Source organism: Planococcus citri, chromosome 1, assembly GCF_950023065.1.
Source record: "Planococcus citri chromosome 1, ihPlaCitr1.1, whole genome shotgun sequence".
NCBI lineage: Eukaryota > Metazoa > Arthropoda > Insecta > Hemiptera > Pseudococcidae > Planococcus > Planococcus citri.
The window spans coordinates 55,285,203-55,304,873 of NC_088677.1; the positions used below are offsets into that span (position 1 = coordinate 55,285,203).

The 19,671-nt window shown below is 34.6% G+C and overlaps 1 protein-coding gene across 1 annotated transcript in view; it reads left to right on the forward strand.

Moving 5' to 3' along the window:
* dysf (dysfusion) overlaps positions 1–19,671 on the forward strand; it is a 165,279-nt gene that overhangs the window by 90,845 nt on the left and 54,763 nt on the right. The window contains exon 4 of the mRNA XM_065346415.1: positions 13,799–13,888. Within this exon, the coding sequence (XP_065202487.1) occupies positions 13,799–13,888 (90 nt within the window). The remainder of the gene's footprint in view (positions 1–13,798; positions 13,889–19,671) is intronic.

Here is a 19,671-nt window from a genome sequence, read left to right on the forward strand (position 1 = left end):
AGGGGGGTCCAAAGTACCAGGTCAGAGTCAAATTCCGAAAAATGTCCAAAATTTTCAAAAATGAGATTATGGTCGTTTTGGGTACAGTTAGTAGGTACGCATCAATTGCCATTCAACATTTTACCCCATTCGATACCATGATGGTTAGGGAGTCCAAAGTACCGGGTTCGAGTCAAACTTTGAAAAAAATACTTCAAAAAAATTTTTTTTTTTATTCTAGTCGACTATAAACAACTTTGAGATACTTTCAACAGACTTGAATCTAGAATTATCCCTCATTTTATTATGCATTTTCGTGTATTTTCGATATTTTTTACAGACTTGGAGTCAAAACCAGAATTCTCCAAAATGGTATCGTGAATTACTGTTATGGAAAGACTTGAAAAAATTTTTTTTTTTGTTAATTCGATTGTTACCCGAAGCACTACATATAGGCGAGATCAGAAACCTGCTACTGCTGATTCCCACCTTTCATCAGTTTTTTGCGTTTTTCTCAAAATGGTGAAAAGTGGAGAATTCTGGGTTTGACTCTAAGGTACTCATGTGTAGATGCGATTTTTGATCTGGATCAAGTTTCAACCGAAACCAGTTGTCATCCTTCAAGTTCCCACAGGTTGGAGTTTTTGGATTTGGAAAATTGCAAAAAATTTTGATTTTGCTCTAACCACATCGTTGTGGATACCACTCGCTGGAACCTTAGAATGACCAAAGCTGCTGTATAAGCTGAGCAAATCGAGTAAGTAAACAAAGTAATATCGTACTCGAGTCACGTCTGGAAACTGTCACGTTGCCAAGGTAGAATGTATGTAAGGCAAATTATCGCCGAAGAAGTACGCCACAGCCACAATGAAGATCACCCGCGAAATACCAATAAAGCGTGCTGCGGAATCCGGTTGAAAAGGACGCCTGAGATGCGGAGGCAAGCGGCGCGGCGGTGATATTTATCGATGACGAAGTTTCGCCATATCTGTAACACGTACTTGAGGTAAATGGATGTTACACAGTACACGGTGGCTTCTCGAAGCTGTCGATTGAACGAGGAGAGGAAAAAAAAGAGCGAAGCGTTATGCATTGGGCAGACAGAGCCGATTGCATACTCTGTTGATGTCTCGGCCGCGTACAAAGGCATAAAACGCGAGCCGTTCGACGGATTATTGTTAGCCAAGTGTTAACATAGATAATAAATAGCGCGCTTTAACCCTGTTTTACAGAGCTGATAAACACGCTTTGCCAATATTAATCCGTTCGAATAGCCTATTTAATGGACTTTTCATATTTTATCGATAACACGCGCCGCAGGTGGCTGGTCACCATTGAGTGCTTCCTAATATATCAAAAAGAAACGAACGCAACTACATACTTTGGCCATTTGCAGCGAAATAGATTACCCAGGTAATCGCTTCTATTCCCTATGTAACGCAATACGGCGAAAAAAAATTCTAAATTGTTCAGAATTTGCGTGTGCGATCGATACACGGTAGACGTTTCATGTCTATAAGTCGTTGTGTGGCTGCACGTTTGTCCAAGTACCGCGCGGCCGATCGTAAAGTAACCAACCGGGTGTACCTGGAAATTTTCATCTTCCTTTATAGCGTATGCGTGCTTTGGCGCACCTGAACTCTTAAGAATACTCTGCTTTGCTTTACTCCATCTCTGTAAGTTTAGGTAGGTACTACGTAGAGTCGTAGACATACATAGACACTTTACAGTCTACTACAACACATCTTGTTGTAGTAGACTGCTCGGTTGTACAAGTGCTTTATGTGAAGTGAAACTCTCTTTACATAGGAGGTCGTTTAATTAATAATTAGCACGCTATTTAGTATTTTAGAAACACTGTGTTTTGCTTTTCCGCGCACCACGTATCTGGTTGACTTTATATGTAAATGAGTTGACTAATATACGAGATGTCGATGTCCATCGATGTTGTCGACAAGTTCGATGCGCTTCAAAGATTCTCCGAATGAAGAAAGTCGAGGTTTTTTTGCATCTTGGCAATATAGACGGATGGAGAGTTGAGAGGGTGTGTTGAAGAAGAGATGAAAAAAAAGTCTGCTTCCTGATGGATTATGGGTTTTATTTTATAAGTGAAAAATCAATCAGGGTTTCAGAAGTCTTTGATTACCAGACAATTTTGAAACGGTTTTGGATATTTCGAATTTTTGAATAAATTTTTACGCGAATAAGTAGGAATCTATTCAGTTAGTCTTCTCTGCAAAATTAATATCGCCAGCGGCTCGAAACAAAGGAAGGGATGAAAAAAGCTCACAAGGATGACCATTTCTTCATTTGTCTGTGATACGAGTCTCCAGGTCTGATCAGATCTCATCCGATCAAATCGTTGATCCGGTTTGATCTGCTCAGATTTAATCAGATTCAGAAAATGTTCGGATCTGATGTGATCAGAATCAGATCCAATCATTTTCCGCCATGGGCCACTTTATGATTTTGCAGAACTTTTCAATTTACGAGTACATTCAATTTCTAGGAAATTTTGGGTTGACTTTCTATTTTTAACTAAATTTTGAGATTGGTAATAACACTAGGCAACAATTTTTGACTTTTTTCGTGTGTTCGGGTTGAAAATGGGCTTAATCGATAGTTTAGACCCTAAAACAAAAAACAGAGTGGGATTTTTCAATTTGAATTGTTTTTGTGGTCAGGAGAGATGATCAAAGTTTCAAAAATGGCCGTTTTTGCCCTATTTCACGAGTTTCTGGCGACACCAGTATTGTTTTTCGAAAAAAACCAAGGTCATATTCGGATTCTACGTACTTTTTTAAGTAAACAGCTTTCCCGGATTTTCGATTTTCGAAGTTTCAAGCGCATACGGAAGATTTTCGTTTGTAACACGAAATTTTTACTGCACGAGAACCTCGCCCGCGCGAACACGGTTCCGCGCCACGATTACATCGTGGAGTAACGCCAGCGTCGCGCACTCCGAGTTTTAAAATATGTTACAAACAAAAATCGTCCGTATGCGCTTGAAACTTCGAAAATCGAAAATCCGGGAAAGATGTTTACTTAAAAAAGTGCGTAGAATCCGAATATGACCTTGGTTTTTTTCGAAAAACAATACTGGTGTCGCCAGAAACTCGTGAAATAGGGCAAAAACGGCCATTTTTGAAACTTTGATCATCTCTCCTGACCACAAAAACAATTCAAATTGAAAAATCCCACTCTGTTTTTTGTTTTAGAGTCTAAACTATCGATTAAGCCCATTTTCAACCCGAACACAAGCATGCCGTTGCCTAGTGTAATTGAAGACGTCATAACAAAAAGGGATATATATGACACATATGTCCTTTTTGAGATGAATCCATATTGTTATTCTTTAGATTTTCCTCTATCATATGAGACCACCCCCACTTCACAAAGTAGAAAAACTAGTGAGCTATTGCCATCTGCGAAGTCGATTAAAAATTTACTTTTTCATAGTTAATTGGTTACTCATGGTCGATTTTGTGTTGTCAAACATTATTTACCTGGTTTAAATCCAAAAATTTGCTCAAAAACATTTTTAAATCAAGAAAAAAAATTGGCCAAAAAAACTTGTCTTTTTTGTGATTTTTTTACTTACTTAACATACTATAGCGATCTTTTTTCAGAGATAATGGGTTACTCATGGTTGATTATGGTTGATTTTGTGTTGTCAACCATTATTTACCTGGTTTAAATCCAAAGTTTGTTCAAAAACATTTTTAAATCAAAAAAAAAAAAAAATTGGCCAATTTTTCGCTTTAAAAAGGACATATAATTCGAAATGTTTGAGCGCTTACCGCTAACACACAGTTTCCTCCAGACTGATGGTTGATAGCATTTTGTATGGTTGGATAGTGGGAAAATAAGATAAAATCGTCACATGTTCAAATATGCACATTTCTAAACTTCACAAGCACTCAAACTTTCAAACAGGGTTTTCTCAAAATACAACTTTCACACATATGTCCTTTTTGCTATGACGTCTTCAATTATTGAACAACTTCCCAGTTTTTTTTTCAAGAGATTTTGAATTTGTGTTTCAATTTTCATTAAATTTTTATGCTATTCTGAAATTACTTTTCTTATGAGTTTTCTAATTAATTTCTATACAATTAATTTGAATTCTGTTAAATTATTTTGTTAAGATTCTGATAATTACATAATATTTCATTGATTTTTGATTTTGAATGGAGTTTTAGGTAATTTTGTGATGATTTTTGAATGAGTTTGAGTTTGATGTCATGATTTTTTCCTGTTTCATTTTCCAATTTTAAATCGATTTATGGGTCTTTTTCGAATGCCATTACTTTCTGGGTAATTTTTTCATTACTTTCTTGAAACTATTGTGCAACTTTTTCATTTTTAATGAATTTGATTCCTAAAAAAAAATTCCATTTGTTATCGATTTCTTGACTATGAATGCAATTTTAGTCAGTTTTTCAATGAGTTGACTTGTTTGATTTCAAATCAATTACTTAACTCAGGGTTAGTTTTGAAATGTCATACCGATATTTTTAGTCAATTTCCGAATTGTTTAGTAAGTTTTCTGCATAAGTTCATCTGATAACTCGGAAAAAGTTTTCAAATTTAGATTGATTTTCAGAGGATTTCGCGAGTGAAATTGACATTTTTCAAGACATTTTGTATGTTGAATAATAGGTTTTTTTTTCAAAATTTTGAATCCAACTTCATAAGTGATAGTTTTAATAATTTTAAAATTTTCAATCAAATTTTTGATCATCTTTGATTGTGTGTTTTTTAGTATTTTTCAAATGTTCTGTCAACTGTTTTACGAGAATTATTTTCGATTTTTCATTCAATTTTCAGGCGATATTGTATGAGTTTTATGCAATTATTGGAGGTCCTGATAAGTTTTTCAAGTCTTCTATTCTTAACTAATCGTACTTGACGTACCTACTACCTATACTTATAGGTTGAACCATTTCGGTGATTTCTCGCCTATTAAGTACTACATACGTAGGTGTTTTGTTACAATCTTTCAGTTTTGAATCGAGTTTTAGTCAATTTTGAGTACCTAAGCTCTTAAAATTGATTCGATTCCTATATGCTTTTTTTTTGTTTTTTTTTTGATAGGTAATTAGTTACGTTGGAATTGTTAAAATTTTGAATAAGTTTAGAAAGTTTTATTTAATTGTTGTGAATTGAAAAAAACAGAATTTGGATGAATTTCATGCACAGATAAACAATAAGTAAAAAGTGAGTTTTATTCTATTTTTTCATATTTTCTCAATTTTTTCTAATTCAGGTGGAAATGGACCTACTGTATTGTTGTTTATTTTAGGTTGTTTAGGGGTTCCAAAATTTTTAAAATCTCGTCAAAATACTGAATTTTTTTGAGATCCCATATTTCTGTCTGGAAGAGAGCATTTTAGCATTACAGCAGCCCTCGACTTTATATCTTGAAAGATTATTCGTATTGAGTAGGATTTCAATTCAACTTCTCAACTACATACAGGGTGCCCAGAAATATCGAGTACCCCTAAAAAAGTTTTCTACTAAAATACTTTAGTTGGTCACAGTGGATGATAATAATGATAGCACATGCTTGGTTGTTGGACTGGAGAGATAACATTCCACCAATCATATGCATCTATTTCACGTTGCCAACCTATATTTTTAATGAAAAACTTTCTTTGGGGTACTCGATATTTCTAGGCACCCTGAAGGCATACCTATATTTTTTTATTCATGTATACCTACACCTAGATCATTTATTGCAAAAGGTATTGAAGCGAAGTAGGCTACGCTTATGGCTTGAAATTTCGATAAACCTCTCGATACTTATCTGCATTCATTTGAAACATCTAGCTCTAACACAATAAGTACGTACTCGCTCAAGTGAAATTGAAAAAAAATATCACCAAGCACATAAGCGCAGAGATACGTACTTTCTGTTTGACCATATTCGAATGTGGGAACAGAAACGTTGATGGTTTAAGAGCTCGCTACAAATACGACTGTTTCGCATTGAGAGAGGCTCATAGTCTCATACATATAAGCCTAACCTACGCTCTATTGTGGAAAATGATTTATACTTAAAGGTAAATTAAAATAAAAGAAGAGTCATAAAATAAATAAACGCTGTCATCTAGATGGCGCTGCTTTAGTGTAGCTGTTAAAATTAAGACCATTAGATAGATACATATTCTGGTTTGGCCGAATGATTGATAGTCTTATGTTTTTTGTCCATAAAAATATCTTCATTTGAATAATCTTTGTTTGGACACGATGAATTGGTTCGATTCACCGCAATCAACCTTTTTGTCTGTTCGCTTTGGCGCGTAACCAACAAAATGAAAAATTTCACTTCTTTGTCGCCTGTGCCTGTAATGCTGTACTGTACTGTACGCGTTCATACATATTTAAAACGAAGCGCATCTCTTGTAGTGTGTCTTGTAAAACATTATGCTTGGTCTTTAAATACCCTTGTATGGTGGTACTTGTCGCTTAGTTTGTACCTTACTGCATAGACCAAAGAAGATGGATAGTTCTAGTTTTGAAACTAGCGCGCGAAAATTATAGTATATTCCTCCTAGTTGTTTGGTAGATACTCTTGAAATAACAGCAACAACGACGTGAGAATATTTTTCAGTTGACATTCAAATGGTGAAAAATTTTTTTGATGAATTGTACAGTCGTGGCGATATCGCGGATCAAATGACGTCCAAATATTAGCCGTGTATAGATAGAATATTATGATTTTCTATTTTCAACAATGTATGTACAAAGGAGCCGATATGCTACATACATACACTCGTATAATACGAATATCGAGTCGAATATTGAAATATATTACCAGGTTTCAGCGCATTCCGTTGAGAATACCACCATTCGACCTCATACTGCGATTTAACATTACCTTACTAATTACCGAGAGATGTATTGTTTGAGCTTGGAGTGATGAGCTCGCCGAGCCGCACATCAAATAGGCAATACGTCGCCCACATACTGAGACCGTACAATCATTTTTACCGCCAAGATTTACGGGTCAATTAAACCATCGAAAATAAACAAAATAAACCAATAAATCACGAATTATCATTCCAAACTGGAAATTCTTATTTTTAAATCGAGAAATACGAGTAGGTAAATTAAGCTCAGCCGAGCTCAATTTACCTATTTTTTCAATGGGTATGCCTGTGTAGTATAGTATACCTATGTATGCCTATTAATGCCAATCGGAGCTATATGAAAGAGTTAATTAAGATATTTCTCAATGTTAGGAGTAGGTATACCTACTTGATCTCTACATAAATCAATCGATTAAGTTGGTATTTAATTTGTTTTTTCTTTTCTTTAATCGATTTATTTTATTGACTAAAAAAAAAACTTGATCCTAAAGCTTGAAAATTCATGTAAGATGAACATTAGAGAATAACTTTGTTCGTAAAGAGTGCCATTTGGAGAGGTAGTAATATGTCCCAGAATTTTCGAAAAAAACGAACATTTTTGATTTAAAAATTCAAGTGAATACAGTCGTAGCTTTAAAACTGCAGGGTGGGAGGTTGTGTGTCCCATTCAGGAATCATTGATTTAAAAATTAAGCGAATGCTCACATTTGGGGCATGTGAGTGAGAGACTTATAATGAACTATAGAAGGTGTTTAAAATGCTTCTTCATTTTCTCGACATTTTATGTGCCTCAGACCTTTTAAAGCTGAGAAAGTCAACGTAGCAACAAAATGTTTAAAAATGGATAAAATGAATAATTTTTTGAATTTTGGGAAATTTCAAAATCGGTTTCAAATTTTGGCACTAAGTATCAGTCAAACGCATTGTCAAATCGGATGAATTTTTTCAGTTTTCTAAAATTTGAGCACCAGCGCATTAATTTTCTCAAATGGGCTCAAGTGATCCAAATTATTCTCTGAGGTTCGTTTTCACGCATGTTTAGGTTTTTGGGTCGAAAAAATCAGCGTGATGTCAAAATATCCAAAAATTACTGAAATACTAATTTTCAAACCTTTGAGGCCATTTAATTCCCTTTCCCATTTAACCCCCTTACTCCTTCGGGTTCATCTCTAGTATCTGAAGTGTAATTGCAGACTTCCATTTTTTTAGTTAATAAAATTCTTGAAATAATACGATTTAAGCTATTTGCACAGTTGATGTTTGAAAGATCTGAAAAATTATAAAACTGGTTTAGAGAACCGAAAAAAGTCATAGGAAATCATTTTTTCGAAAGTCTGCACCCCCAGAAAAATTTGATGATCCATTTCTGTGCTAAAGTCGACCCTTCTTTTACTGATTGAATTTTTTTTAAACCGTTCGCGTTTAGGAGGCCTTCAGTAAATGTTGACTACTGATTTTCAGCTAATTTAAATCTCTCCGAAAAACGTTGCAATTAACGTCGGTTTTGTTGGAGGCTGTAAATTGGCTTGAAAATTGGAGAAAATCGATTTGGGAAGGATGGCTTTAAGGGATAAAAGAAGTTTCAGGTAGTTTTTTTCTTCACAATAATAGGGAATTTTGACATTTGAATTTTTGAATTTTACGATTTTTATGCTGATTTTTTTCAACCTGTCACTTCAGATTTGCCATTTACCGCCCCTAATCGACTCAGGGTCGAACTTACAAGAATATTACATTTTTAGCAGCTGAAGTTCATTATTGCCTCTTCTATGACAATGGAAAGCTCTTCTTATGTGGTCCAAGTCAAAAGAAATGATTTTTCAAAAAACGTTGGTAGCTGTTTTGACTGGTAACCTATTCTTGCAGTGCTTGTCTCTTTGATTCGAGAGTCTTTCTGGGCACCCAAACATGGTTTGACTTGAGCCACATTAAAAATCGGATTCTTTTTAAATTGCTGATAACTTTGAAATGAAAGAGGGTAAGAATTTTGAGGATGCCGCAGTTTTTCACTCTCTACTTTGCACGACAAGATGGCAAATTGAACTCATTTTCGGCAAAAATTAACTTACGTCATTTTGAAAAAAAAAACTCTTCGATTTCAATGTGCTGGGTAGAAGTAAAAATATTGTGAGAGGATTCAAATTGACTTGGAACTTGAAGTTGGTGACAGACGATTTTGGGAGGAGGGTGGTAGATTGAAAGGGTAAAAAAAATCCACTTCATCAACTTGTAAAAGAATTATATTTTTGAACCCGTCATTTCACATTTTATGGACCACCTGCCCTGATAAACTCACCAGAAGATTGAATTTTTAGCTCCTTGGACTGATTATAACGCCATCTGGAGCAATTTTAATGAGCTGGAGAGAAGACAACTTTTGCTGGTAGCTCCACCGGATTGGCTCAAAAGTTGCATTCGATTGTAGTTTTTTTTTTGGTTTACATATTTTTTAGATTTTATCTCAAAATTTTGTCTGGTTTATGAAAAATTAGTACACCTGTGAGATATTTTTGTAATTTTCAAAAATTCACCAGAAATCGAAAAATCATCTTTGGTAGCTAAAAATTTGTTTCTGAGGTGTGAGACGAATATACTTTTCAATGAGCTAAATTTCAGCTCAATTTGGCTTGATGGGTTGTAAAGAAAGTTAGAACGTATAGTTTTTGATCTTATCTTCAGATTTAATTAAAAGAAAACTCTCGACCAGCCCCCATTTTTTCGAAACACCCTGTACGTAAACTAATCTCTTTTTATGAGATAATGCAGGTGAATGCTATATTCGGACACCACGAAATCCACTGCGGTTTTTCGATTACGCGCTTAGTTTTCCCATCAAGAAAATTATTACAGTTTGAATTTATAGAAGCGAAAAACGCCCTGTAACGTGTGGAACACCTTGAAAATGTTCGACATTAGAAAAAAAACGCAGAATGCGAATTAATCAGTACCACACCATCGGTATGTTTTGCTTTTTTTATTTCACCTCCTCTCTGTGGGTATTTTTTTTCTCGTTGTATAAACAAATCAGAAGTTGATCTTCGAAACATACCGGCTCTCTTTATCATTCTTCTTGTATCGAAACAGCATTCGAGTACGTACATAAACGCTTATACGTCTTCCATCGTGTACAATATAGGATTTTTTTTCAACGTTATAAAAAGGCGTTAATTTCATGTCAAAGGTTATCCCTTAAATATATCGAAATTGTAGCAATAAATTTGCCTCGATCGAGGGGAGTTTCTGTTTGTTATCGGTCGGCCTCTTTTTAACATATATTAAATCATAAAACACGCGTTATAAAGAAATTCCATTTCGAAAGTTCCATACAGCGCTGTGCTTCCACGTACTGTAATGTACCTAGGTGTATTAGATTCTACAACAGATATTACATGTTCTTTACATAGGCACCGCTCCACACTTTAACTAACCAACCAAAATTCAGGTGCGAATTGAAGTCTCTCTCCGTCGTCTTGTACATAGAAGGAATGTACAAGATACATTTCGATCGCAGATCATACCTATATACTCGACCAAGGTGCCAAGTTCTCTCGTAAAATGTTATCGAAATGTTTTATCGTATACGGAATAGCCAATAGTCGGGCTAAATCGAATGCATCTTTTTTATTTGGTGTTAACTTGTTAGAGAATTATGTGTACTTAAGCTGATCCGATCTACTCGATACATAATATTTATTACTTTTAACAAGCTAATTACCGACTTTAACACTAGTGATCGGACTCATTTCATGGTACTTTTTTACGATTGTTCGAATTTATATAGTGTAGGTACATTTTACCTATTACATGCTCGAATTATACTTATGGAACGTCACGAAATTTCAACACGCGGTACGTTTGGAGAGATATTAATGCGTTCAAATGGATACTATAAACCACCGAAGCCCCCTTTTTTTTACCCGCTCAGTGTTGGTAATTAACTTTGACCTGTAGCAAAATACATTACTATGACGCATAAAGTGATAAGGACGAGCTTTCCAATTCGCCGATTGCGATTGGACGATTGCGTTTTGCGGAAATGTACATTTGATACATATACGAGCAGAATGATGGCAAAAATGATAATATTGATGGTTGTATAATTTAATGGGATGTTGGGTACAGTAAATCGAACGATCGGATAGATTTGCGGAAATACCGATCGACTTGCTTGTAAATTCGATTTGTTGATGACGTTTTCAAATCATGTAGGTACGATATAGTAGGTAACTGTGATGGAGTCATGAATTGAAGCAAACTGTTCTGGTGTGAAAACCATTTCTCTTGAAAAATTGTTACCTATTTGAAAAAAAAACAATTTTCAATTTTTGTTAATGAATCACAACTGCGACGAAAAAAAATATTTACCTATATTGCACTTTTCGTGAAATTATTTTTGCGAGCAAGTCGAGATTTTGAATTATAAAAGCCGAAAAAACTCGAGGACGCTATGATGAAAAAGTAAAAATTCCAACAAGATAGTCACGATTTCAATTCAGATGGTTACAATTCACGATTCTCAATGAAAATACAAAAAAAAATTGAATAGGTGCTATTAAAAGTCAATCAAAGGTAGTAATAATGAGAAGTATTTTTGAAAGACACTGATGAAAAAGGATCATTATGGCAATTTTGAATTAATTGTCTTAATCTTGGCAAATTTAAAAAAGTCACAAAAATAAAAATAATTTGAATCAAAAGTCACGAAAAATTCAAGAATAAAAGTCGATAAAGTCTCAAATCATTATTTATAACGTATCGACAAAATAGTATGAGAGGGTTTTAGATCGAAATTAAGACAAAAAGTTGTCTTTTTTGAAAAGTTCAAAATAACAAAAATACAATCTTGCAAAAATTTGTGTATGTAGAATGGTGATTTTCATTTCAGATAAAAATCCTAACCGTTGAAAAAAGTACGCACTTGATACAAAACTTACAGAATTGACCGGACATGAAAAGCTGTATTTTTAAAATCATGATTTTGTTGTGTCTTTTTCACCAATTTGTACCTCTACGACTGTTTTTGATCAACACTTCAGTCATTTCAGAACTGTTTTACTTAATTACTGATCAATTTATTACTCCTTTTCAACTCGAACATTTCTTCATTAAACATTCTTATCCTGTCAATTGTCAAGTATAAGTGAATTTTCATTTTTTTTTTACCAAGTTCAAGCTTTAGAAAACAGGATTTTTTTCATGTGAACTTTTATCCAAAATCTAAAATTTTTTTATATATCTATAAATCATGTCTTTTCGATTTTTTCGGATGGGGAAAGCCAAAAGGGGAAGGGGAGAAAATGTGGACTTTACTTGCATAGATTATGCTTTTTTTGGAAATTTATTTCAAGTACCTTTATAAATAATTTAAAAAAAAGAAGTCTGTATCCATCTCAAAAAAAATAGGAGGGAGTCCAAAAATTTGTTTTTTTTGAGCATATGTATCTCGGCTTCTAGAGGCCCAAATTGGTTCAAATTTTAGATTTGAGGTTGAAATAAAAAAAAATTTCTCGTTGGTTTTAGGAGATTTTCTCCTAAATCTGGCACACATTGAAATCAAAATTGCCTCTTCGTGATAGTTTTAGGAGCAAGTAGGTACTCCCCTATTGACAATTTCAAGTGGCAGAATGCTAGCATAGTCGTGCTAGCATATTTCTAGCATATGCTGGCATACAATTGGCATAATTCTAGCAGGGGGACTAGCATTATGCTAGCATCAGTTTGCTAGCAGATATGCTGGTGCAGGTGTTCAAAATGGTGCTACTGGTGCTAGCATGATCTTGCTAGCTTTTTGCTAGCATATGCTAGCATGTATATAATAAGTATACTGCTAGAAGTGTATTAATTTCTTTATAAAAGAATAGGGTACTTATTGCCTGCCTTTCATATTGAAGAAGCTATATGGGCAATAGTTAATATTGGAATGGGGCACCTCTAAAAATTCATTTGCCCATAACGCCCTCAATTTTGAAGATAGACTATTTTGTAAGAAGACCTGTTTTGTTTGCCTTGAAAAGTTGTGCCAGAAACCGTGATCAGGAATTGGGTTTTTGAAAATTCATATATAATACCTTTACCCCTTCATTTTCCAGATTAGGCTCTTGTCAGAAAAACCGAATTGCAGGTGGAAGTTGCTCCTCCAAATACGTAGGTACAACGCGTTAGCAATGTTTCGTTGTGATTGACGATTATCACTTCTGACCATTACCTCATATAAGTAGATACCTGCATGATTTGTTTCAAAATTATTTTAAACTTGGTTGTTTGGGGAGGGGGATGAAAACTGCATTTCTTGTAATGATTCTGATGTTGAAATATTTCCAGATGATAGAATGTTTCTTGTTTTGTAGCAAGTTAATATGGTCCCTAATTTTTGATTGGTGCTTTGAGTTTCTTTTTCGAAATCTGTAAATTCTTGTTCTCAAAAGACAATGGCCATCTCAAGGTTTAGAACATCATATGAGGGGGTGGGGGGTGGAGGAGGTCCACACAGACTGAACAGCCTAAGTGGTCAACATTCATTGGAAATTGAACAGACTCCAAATTTTTTGTGTGAAAATTACGATCTGATGTTTCTTTTTAATCATGGTTATGAATTTTTCAAAAGTTTGTCTGTGGAATACTCTCGGAAAATTTAGAGGCTCATACCTAAATGGTTTGATATGTTCTAATTTCATTTCTGTAGGTAAAATCCAGAGTCAGAAAGCCAAAACTTTTTTTATGACTTTTAGACGGAATTGTAAATAATGCTCCTCTGCAATTTTCAGAAATCCGCAAAAAATGTGGAATTGAGCAGCATGGGTCCTACCTCGATTCTTTTCTCATTCTTTAAGTTCGACTTACCTATGCAAATATAACTTGATTATCAATTGCTAAGCTCAAACTTTAATTTTATTATTTTTTATTCCGATTATGTATTACTACAATAACGATTAAATTATTTGCAGGCATTAAGCGGTTTCTTGATGATGATGACGCAGCATGGTAAATTGTTGTACATATCAGATAATGCAGCCGAATACTTAGGACATTCTATGGTAAGTCTGACTATATACGTTCAAGTATTTTACATAAACATTTAATTTACAATACACGTACACCAAGTTATGACATATACCTATGTTCACTTTTCCATTATGCTCAACCAAGTTCTCTGTATGTATAGTCATATCTCTCATGTAGGCTATGGAAACTCGAGCGTTGTCGCTAGAGTCAAAAAGGCCGTATTCAAAGCCATCAGGGCAAAAATCATCTGATAGTTTCATGTTTGATGTTATACATAAAGTTACATGGGCAGTACATTCAGGCGCTTCAAGTCCAGGTACACATGGGTCAACACATACAAAAGCTGCCAAAGTAAAACGGCTAGCCCGAGCCGGAGCGGGGGCGGTGGCGGCAAAAAAAAAACATGCTGACATAATTTAAATCAAGATTCATCGAGAGAGCATTTTTGTCGAAATCTTTATCAAGACGTTTTTCCCTTTAATATACTCGGGCACATAGTACTATTCCCACGGTTTATTTTTCTGCTCTAACTCGACGCATTGTACGAGAACGATAAACGTTTTCTGATAGTATCGTGGATGACGACCATGTCTGCTCTGTATCTGTACCGGAGTAGAGAGAAGACTGCGATGCTGGAGCATAGAGATGCACCGGATATGTCCACAATAATCCGGCAAGTCATTCTGGAATAAAATATCGTAGTATAAGCCGCGAAATGTGTAATGACCGATGATGAGGGGCCAGGCAGGCACAGCGGACTTGAGGGAATGGGTCGCATCGAACAGTACAAATAATAGAAAAACCGATTTACATACTCGAGTACACCTATTTAAACGATGTTAATTCTGCTTTTAATATTACGATGTTTGTTTATCTTTTCGACTTATTAACTATAGGCTTGAGTTGGGAAGTAGAGAGAAAAATGTGTTGTGAGTAGTGAGCACCCGTGAGAGCCAAACTTCGAGTATGCTTAACGTATCTACTAGGTGTACCAGGTAGTCGAAGTGCCTGAAAAAAAAACCATAGCTCTCCGGAAAAAGGTGATTGCCGGTGATTTGAGTTTTAATTCGCGAGAAGCATTTGCATAATTGTGAAACTTCGGGGGTCACGTTTTCTTATACTTATTTGTAAATTTTTTCTAAAAGAAAGCGACGACGTCGTCGATTGCAGCATTTAGGTAGAAATGTAGACAAAAGCCTGAACCGATCAAAGCCACAGAATCGGAAGAGTTTTTTCTTCTCTCTTTCTCTCTCTTTATCGTACGTACTCATAGATACCTTGGGGCGTAAATTCCGAAATATTTTAACGCGAAAATTAAAATAATAAGAATTCTCGAAGACGAGAAACATTTCCCACGTCTTGTAACGTGTTTAAACGAGAATACCGAATTAAATTAGAAATACCATCTTAAACACGCGACAACCAACGTATAGAAGGGAAAAAACAACAACATGACACGATTTACACGTACCTACCTATGACGTGTAAAATTACGTTCAAGAAGAAAAAAAATCGTATCACGGGTCTCGCGATAGAGTATTTCTCATCGATACATATTTTTTGGGTAGTGAAAAGGTACGAGTAGGTAGGATGTAGGTATCTGGTTTGATCTAGAACCGTAGTACTTCGTATCAGATTATTTTCGCACCACAGAAAGCATAATTTTTTTCTCTCTTTTCTGCTAAGTAACGTGCATTGCATACCATCTTCTTATGTACACACAATACGAAAATCACTCAGCTCCGTAGGTATACGAGACACCCGCGAACTTCCCTCCAATGGCGCGTGAAGATGATACAAGAAGTATCAAGTGGATAACGAGAGGAGACTTGGTTATAGGTACTCGGTGAGTTGAATGGTTGTTGACAGATTATTTATTAAAGAGTGTACGTTTCCATTTAGAACTAGCTCCTTTGACCCTGTTTAAAGAAAAATACCTGTCTGAGTGAGCACACACGCTCCCCAATGGTATCACTTACCATACGATACAGACGGGGTCAACCCTTTTCGGGTTAAACATGTTGACAGTTAATTCGATAGCGATACCACCTGTGGTGCGTTTATTCCGCCCCCTGTTTTAACAAGAGTTTTTTTTTCACTTCGTTGCTACGTACTCTTTGGACTGCGGTATTAAAATCTAACTCATTTACATAATTTATTTAACGTTAATTACGAGTTTACTTCAGAATTTATATGTTACGAGATTCGTTTCCGCGCATTCCGCTCTTTCCAATGAGTTTTTCCAATGCTTCGGGATATTCGTCGCAGGAGTGGGTGAACTTTGTTGGGTGTTGAAGTGGCGCGGGGTTGTACGAGGATTTTATTTTATTTTTTGGTCTCGTGCCTGTAGGCTCGAAGATGAGCATTTAAAGAGACAATATCTCTCTATACGAATTTTTTTCCAGCCCCCTTCCAGGCATTGTCTCGTGAGATTGTGGATGTGATATTGTAAGTAGATGATGTGTCGTAGATTTTGACTTGGTCGATGAATATTAACGAAGAGGAATAATTATTATAAACGATGGTGTTTCTGATCTGTTGTGAGAAATAATGAGGTACGTAAAAAAACGGGGAAAAGGGTGGGGCGGGCATTTTCCTTGGGGTGAATTTTAAAATCGGTTGAAACATGAGAAACAGATCAATCGACAATTTTTAATAATTTTTTCGAATCATTTTCATTGGTTTTTGATAATTTTGAAAAATGGGGATAATTTGCTTAAAAGCTCTGAAGTTTACCTATTTTCCTTTTACTTGAGTGATCCTCACTGACAGAAACTATTTTCTGCTAGAAAAAGTAAAATCAAATGAGGATACAAAAATTCATCGTCTAGACCAAAATTCAGATTGTTTGCTGAATTTCATTTTTCATTTTTTATGGAATTCTTGAATTTCAGAGATCCATTATCCATGAAGATAATTGAAATTTGATCAAATTGAAAGTTCAACTTGTAATTGTGTGGCTAGAGATGAGTGGAGGGGGGGGAGAAACTGCGTATTCAGCGCATATACTGATGGTCCATTAATTACATTGTTTAAAATGTATTGTTTCACTTTTCAATTTTTTTTTTTTTTTTTTTGAAATTTGATGAAGCCCAACAAGAAATTGTGGCCCAATAACCTCAAAAAAGTTGGCAAAAAATTGAAAATTTCCAAGTAAATGTTTAACCTAAGTATGTACTTGGTGAAAATTCAAAGTTGAAAAATTTTTAAATGTTTCAAAATTTTTTCCAATTTTTTTGGCTGACATGATCTCTTGATGTCTTGAGTAGTTCGGTATCATCCCTTTTAAGCCATTATAGAGAAGCTCAACGTTTTTTTTGTCAAGTTCAGAAGTTCTCAAAGAATAATTTTTGCCTTTAAAATAGTTTAATTTTTTTATTATATACGCGTCGCAGATGGTATGATTAGAATTGAACAGCCAATTTACATTATTACATGTGATAGTGGAAATCACACCAATAATAAATTGAAAACATTTTTTCGAAATGGTGAAGGGAGATGGGGGGTTGCATTTGCCTGAAAAGTTGAAATTTCTTCTACGTGTAGGTCATTTTACCGTGATTTTTTGCTAGGCTCTATCAAATTTGTAAAAAAATTGAATAACAACCCACCCTATTACACGCGTTTCTCTCAACCCATTTGGTGATTTTTAAAAATAAATCGTTGGTATATTTACTTGAAGTTCAAAAAGAAAGTCAAGGGGTCCTATAAAGCAAGTAAGGCATAATAAGACCCTTCTACAAACTGTGGAATTTTTGCTGGAAAAAAATGATGAAAATTTTGAAAAAATTAGGAAAAGAGGGACACCAGAGGTCAAAGGTTGAAATTCTAACTGGAACTTTTTTGACTATTTTTCGAAACTAGAACATTCAAATATCGGCTGGAGGCTCCAGAATGACTCGAAAAATCACCAGCAATTGATTCTAGTGATCGAAAAATGAATGTAAACCAAATTCTAGAATTTTAGTGTATTATAAACCAAATTTGAAATTCAGAAAATTTTCCAAAAAATGAAATATTCGGCGTTGTGGTGTATTTTTGAATAGGTACTTAGACTTTCCTAGTACCCTACTAAATCTTTTGATTTTTCTCTGTGTGGTTCAAAGTTAGGAAAACCCGTGGTTATAGTTCGTCAAAAAATATAATGAGCTAATTTTACAAAATTTTCATATTTTGAAAATAGTGGTTTTTTAAAAGAATTTCAAAGATTTGAACTTGAATTGCAAAATTGAATTCACCTTAGAGCAACACTTTATACTTATATGTACGAGTACTTTCAATACAACTAAAACTTCTTCTTCAACAATTCATCGCATACAATTTCAATAAATTCGCACACGAGAAAAAACAACTAGATAATGGAAATGAAACACATTACACAGTTTACTACACAAATCGATTGTAACAAAAAAATAATCATCATAAAAAAATAGACAGGCACATTATAAGACAGGTATTATCGAAGTTGATATAAATAATAAAGATGTTAACGTTTATTTTTATAACATTACTAGGTTTATGTTCGGTTACCATACGCATCATTACATGAATAAGTTTCATATAATTTATACACAATGAGCTGATTAAATATTTATGTATTCGCATTATATCATTTATTCATACAAAGGCAGTCACTGAGGCGCATAGAAACGTTGATATAAAAATTGCAAACGTTCGGCCGATTGTGCAGGTATAAATTAAAATCGCGCTTTTAGGTAGGTACTCCAAGTGCGATAACTCTCGTCTCTCTACACTCTTTCGAAATCATTTAGGATTAGACATAATTTTGGATTAAGTACATACACTGCGTGCAGAACTATGCCTATACATAAGTTTCGTCGTGTAGTACAGTTACAAGTCAAATATTTGAAATCTTATTACAATTTGAATGGTAGGTTCAAATGTAGGTACAAATACTACTGGTGAGTTTTTATTCATCTTGTTTACGAAGATGAATTATAAAATAATTATACCGCTACAAATATAAACAACTTTTCGATACCGGTGTTGTTGGCCATGGTGTTTGTCAAAATCGATATAAGTACCTACCTGCAGATAAAATCATGCCAAAAAAATCTATCAACGTCGATTGAATTCGACGATACGTTGCAGAAATACTTCAATTTTTAAAATTTTTGTCAATTGAAATTCGTTGATGAAAGGTTTTGTTCATCTTTTATGAGTAATTCTAACTAAATTGTAACCTTGTGACCTATCAAAACAAAATGAAATTTCGCGAGAAAAACGAAAATACAAATGATTTTTGTTTTTGAGCATTCTCAAAAAAAAATTGAACGAAAAGTGTGTCGACCTCGAAACTATTTGAGCACGAAATCGTATCTGCTAATTTTGAAAACAAAAAACCAACGTGCCTCAACTAATGCAACCTATCAGACTGGGTTAAAATTTCATGAAAAAATTAATATTATTCGTGAAGAAAAATGGCCACTCTGAATTTGCAAAATCTTGACCATAGACGATTACAACGTTTAACCAATCGTCATTTTCACTTTCGTTTTCAAGCTTTAGACTTCGCATATAAATCTTACACCTATTATGAAGTTGTACAGTATGCGCTCTATAGAGATCTACTTTTAAAGGGTATTTAAAACCTATCCCAACAATTATTATGAATGCTGTTACAAAGCACAAATCCATACTACACGTTAAGCATATCGCACGGTTGTAATTATCTTATCCAAATGTTAGCGAATATTTAAAAGACAGATCTAGGTAACTAGGTGATTCGATTTTACATAACTTCTCTGGCGCGAGCTCGCACTCGTATGTTGTGCAGAAGGCCAAAAAAATTAAT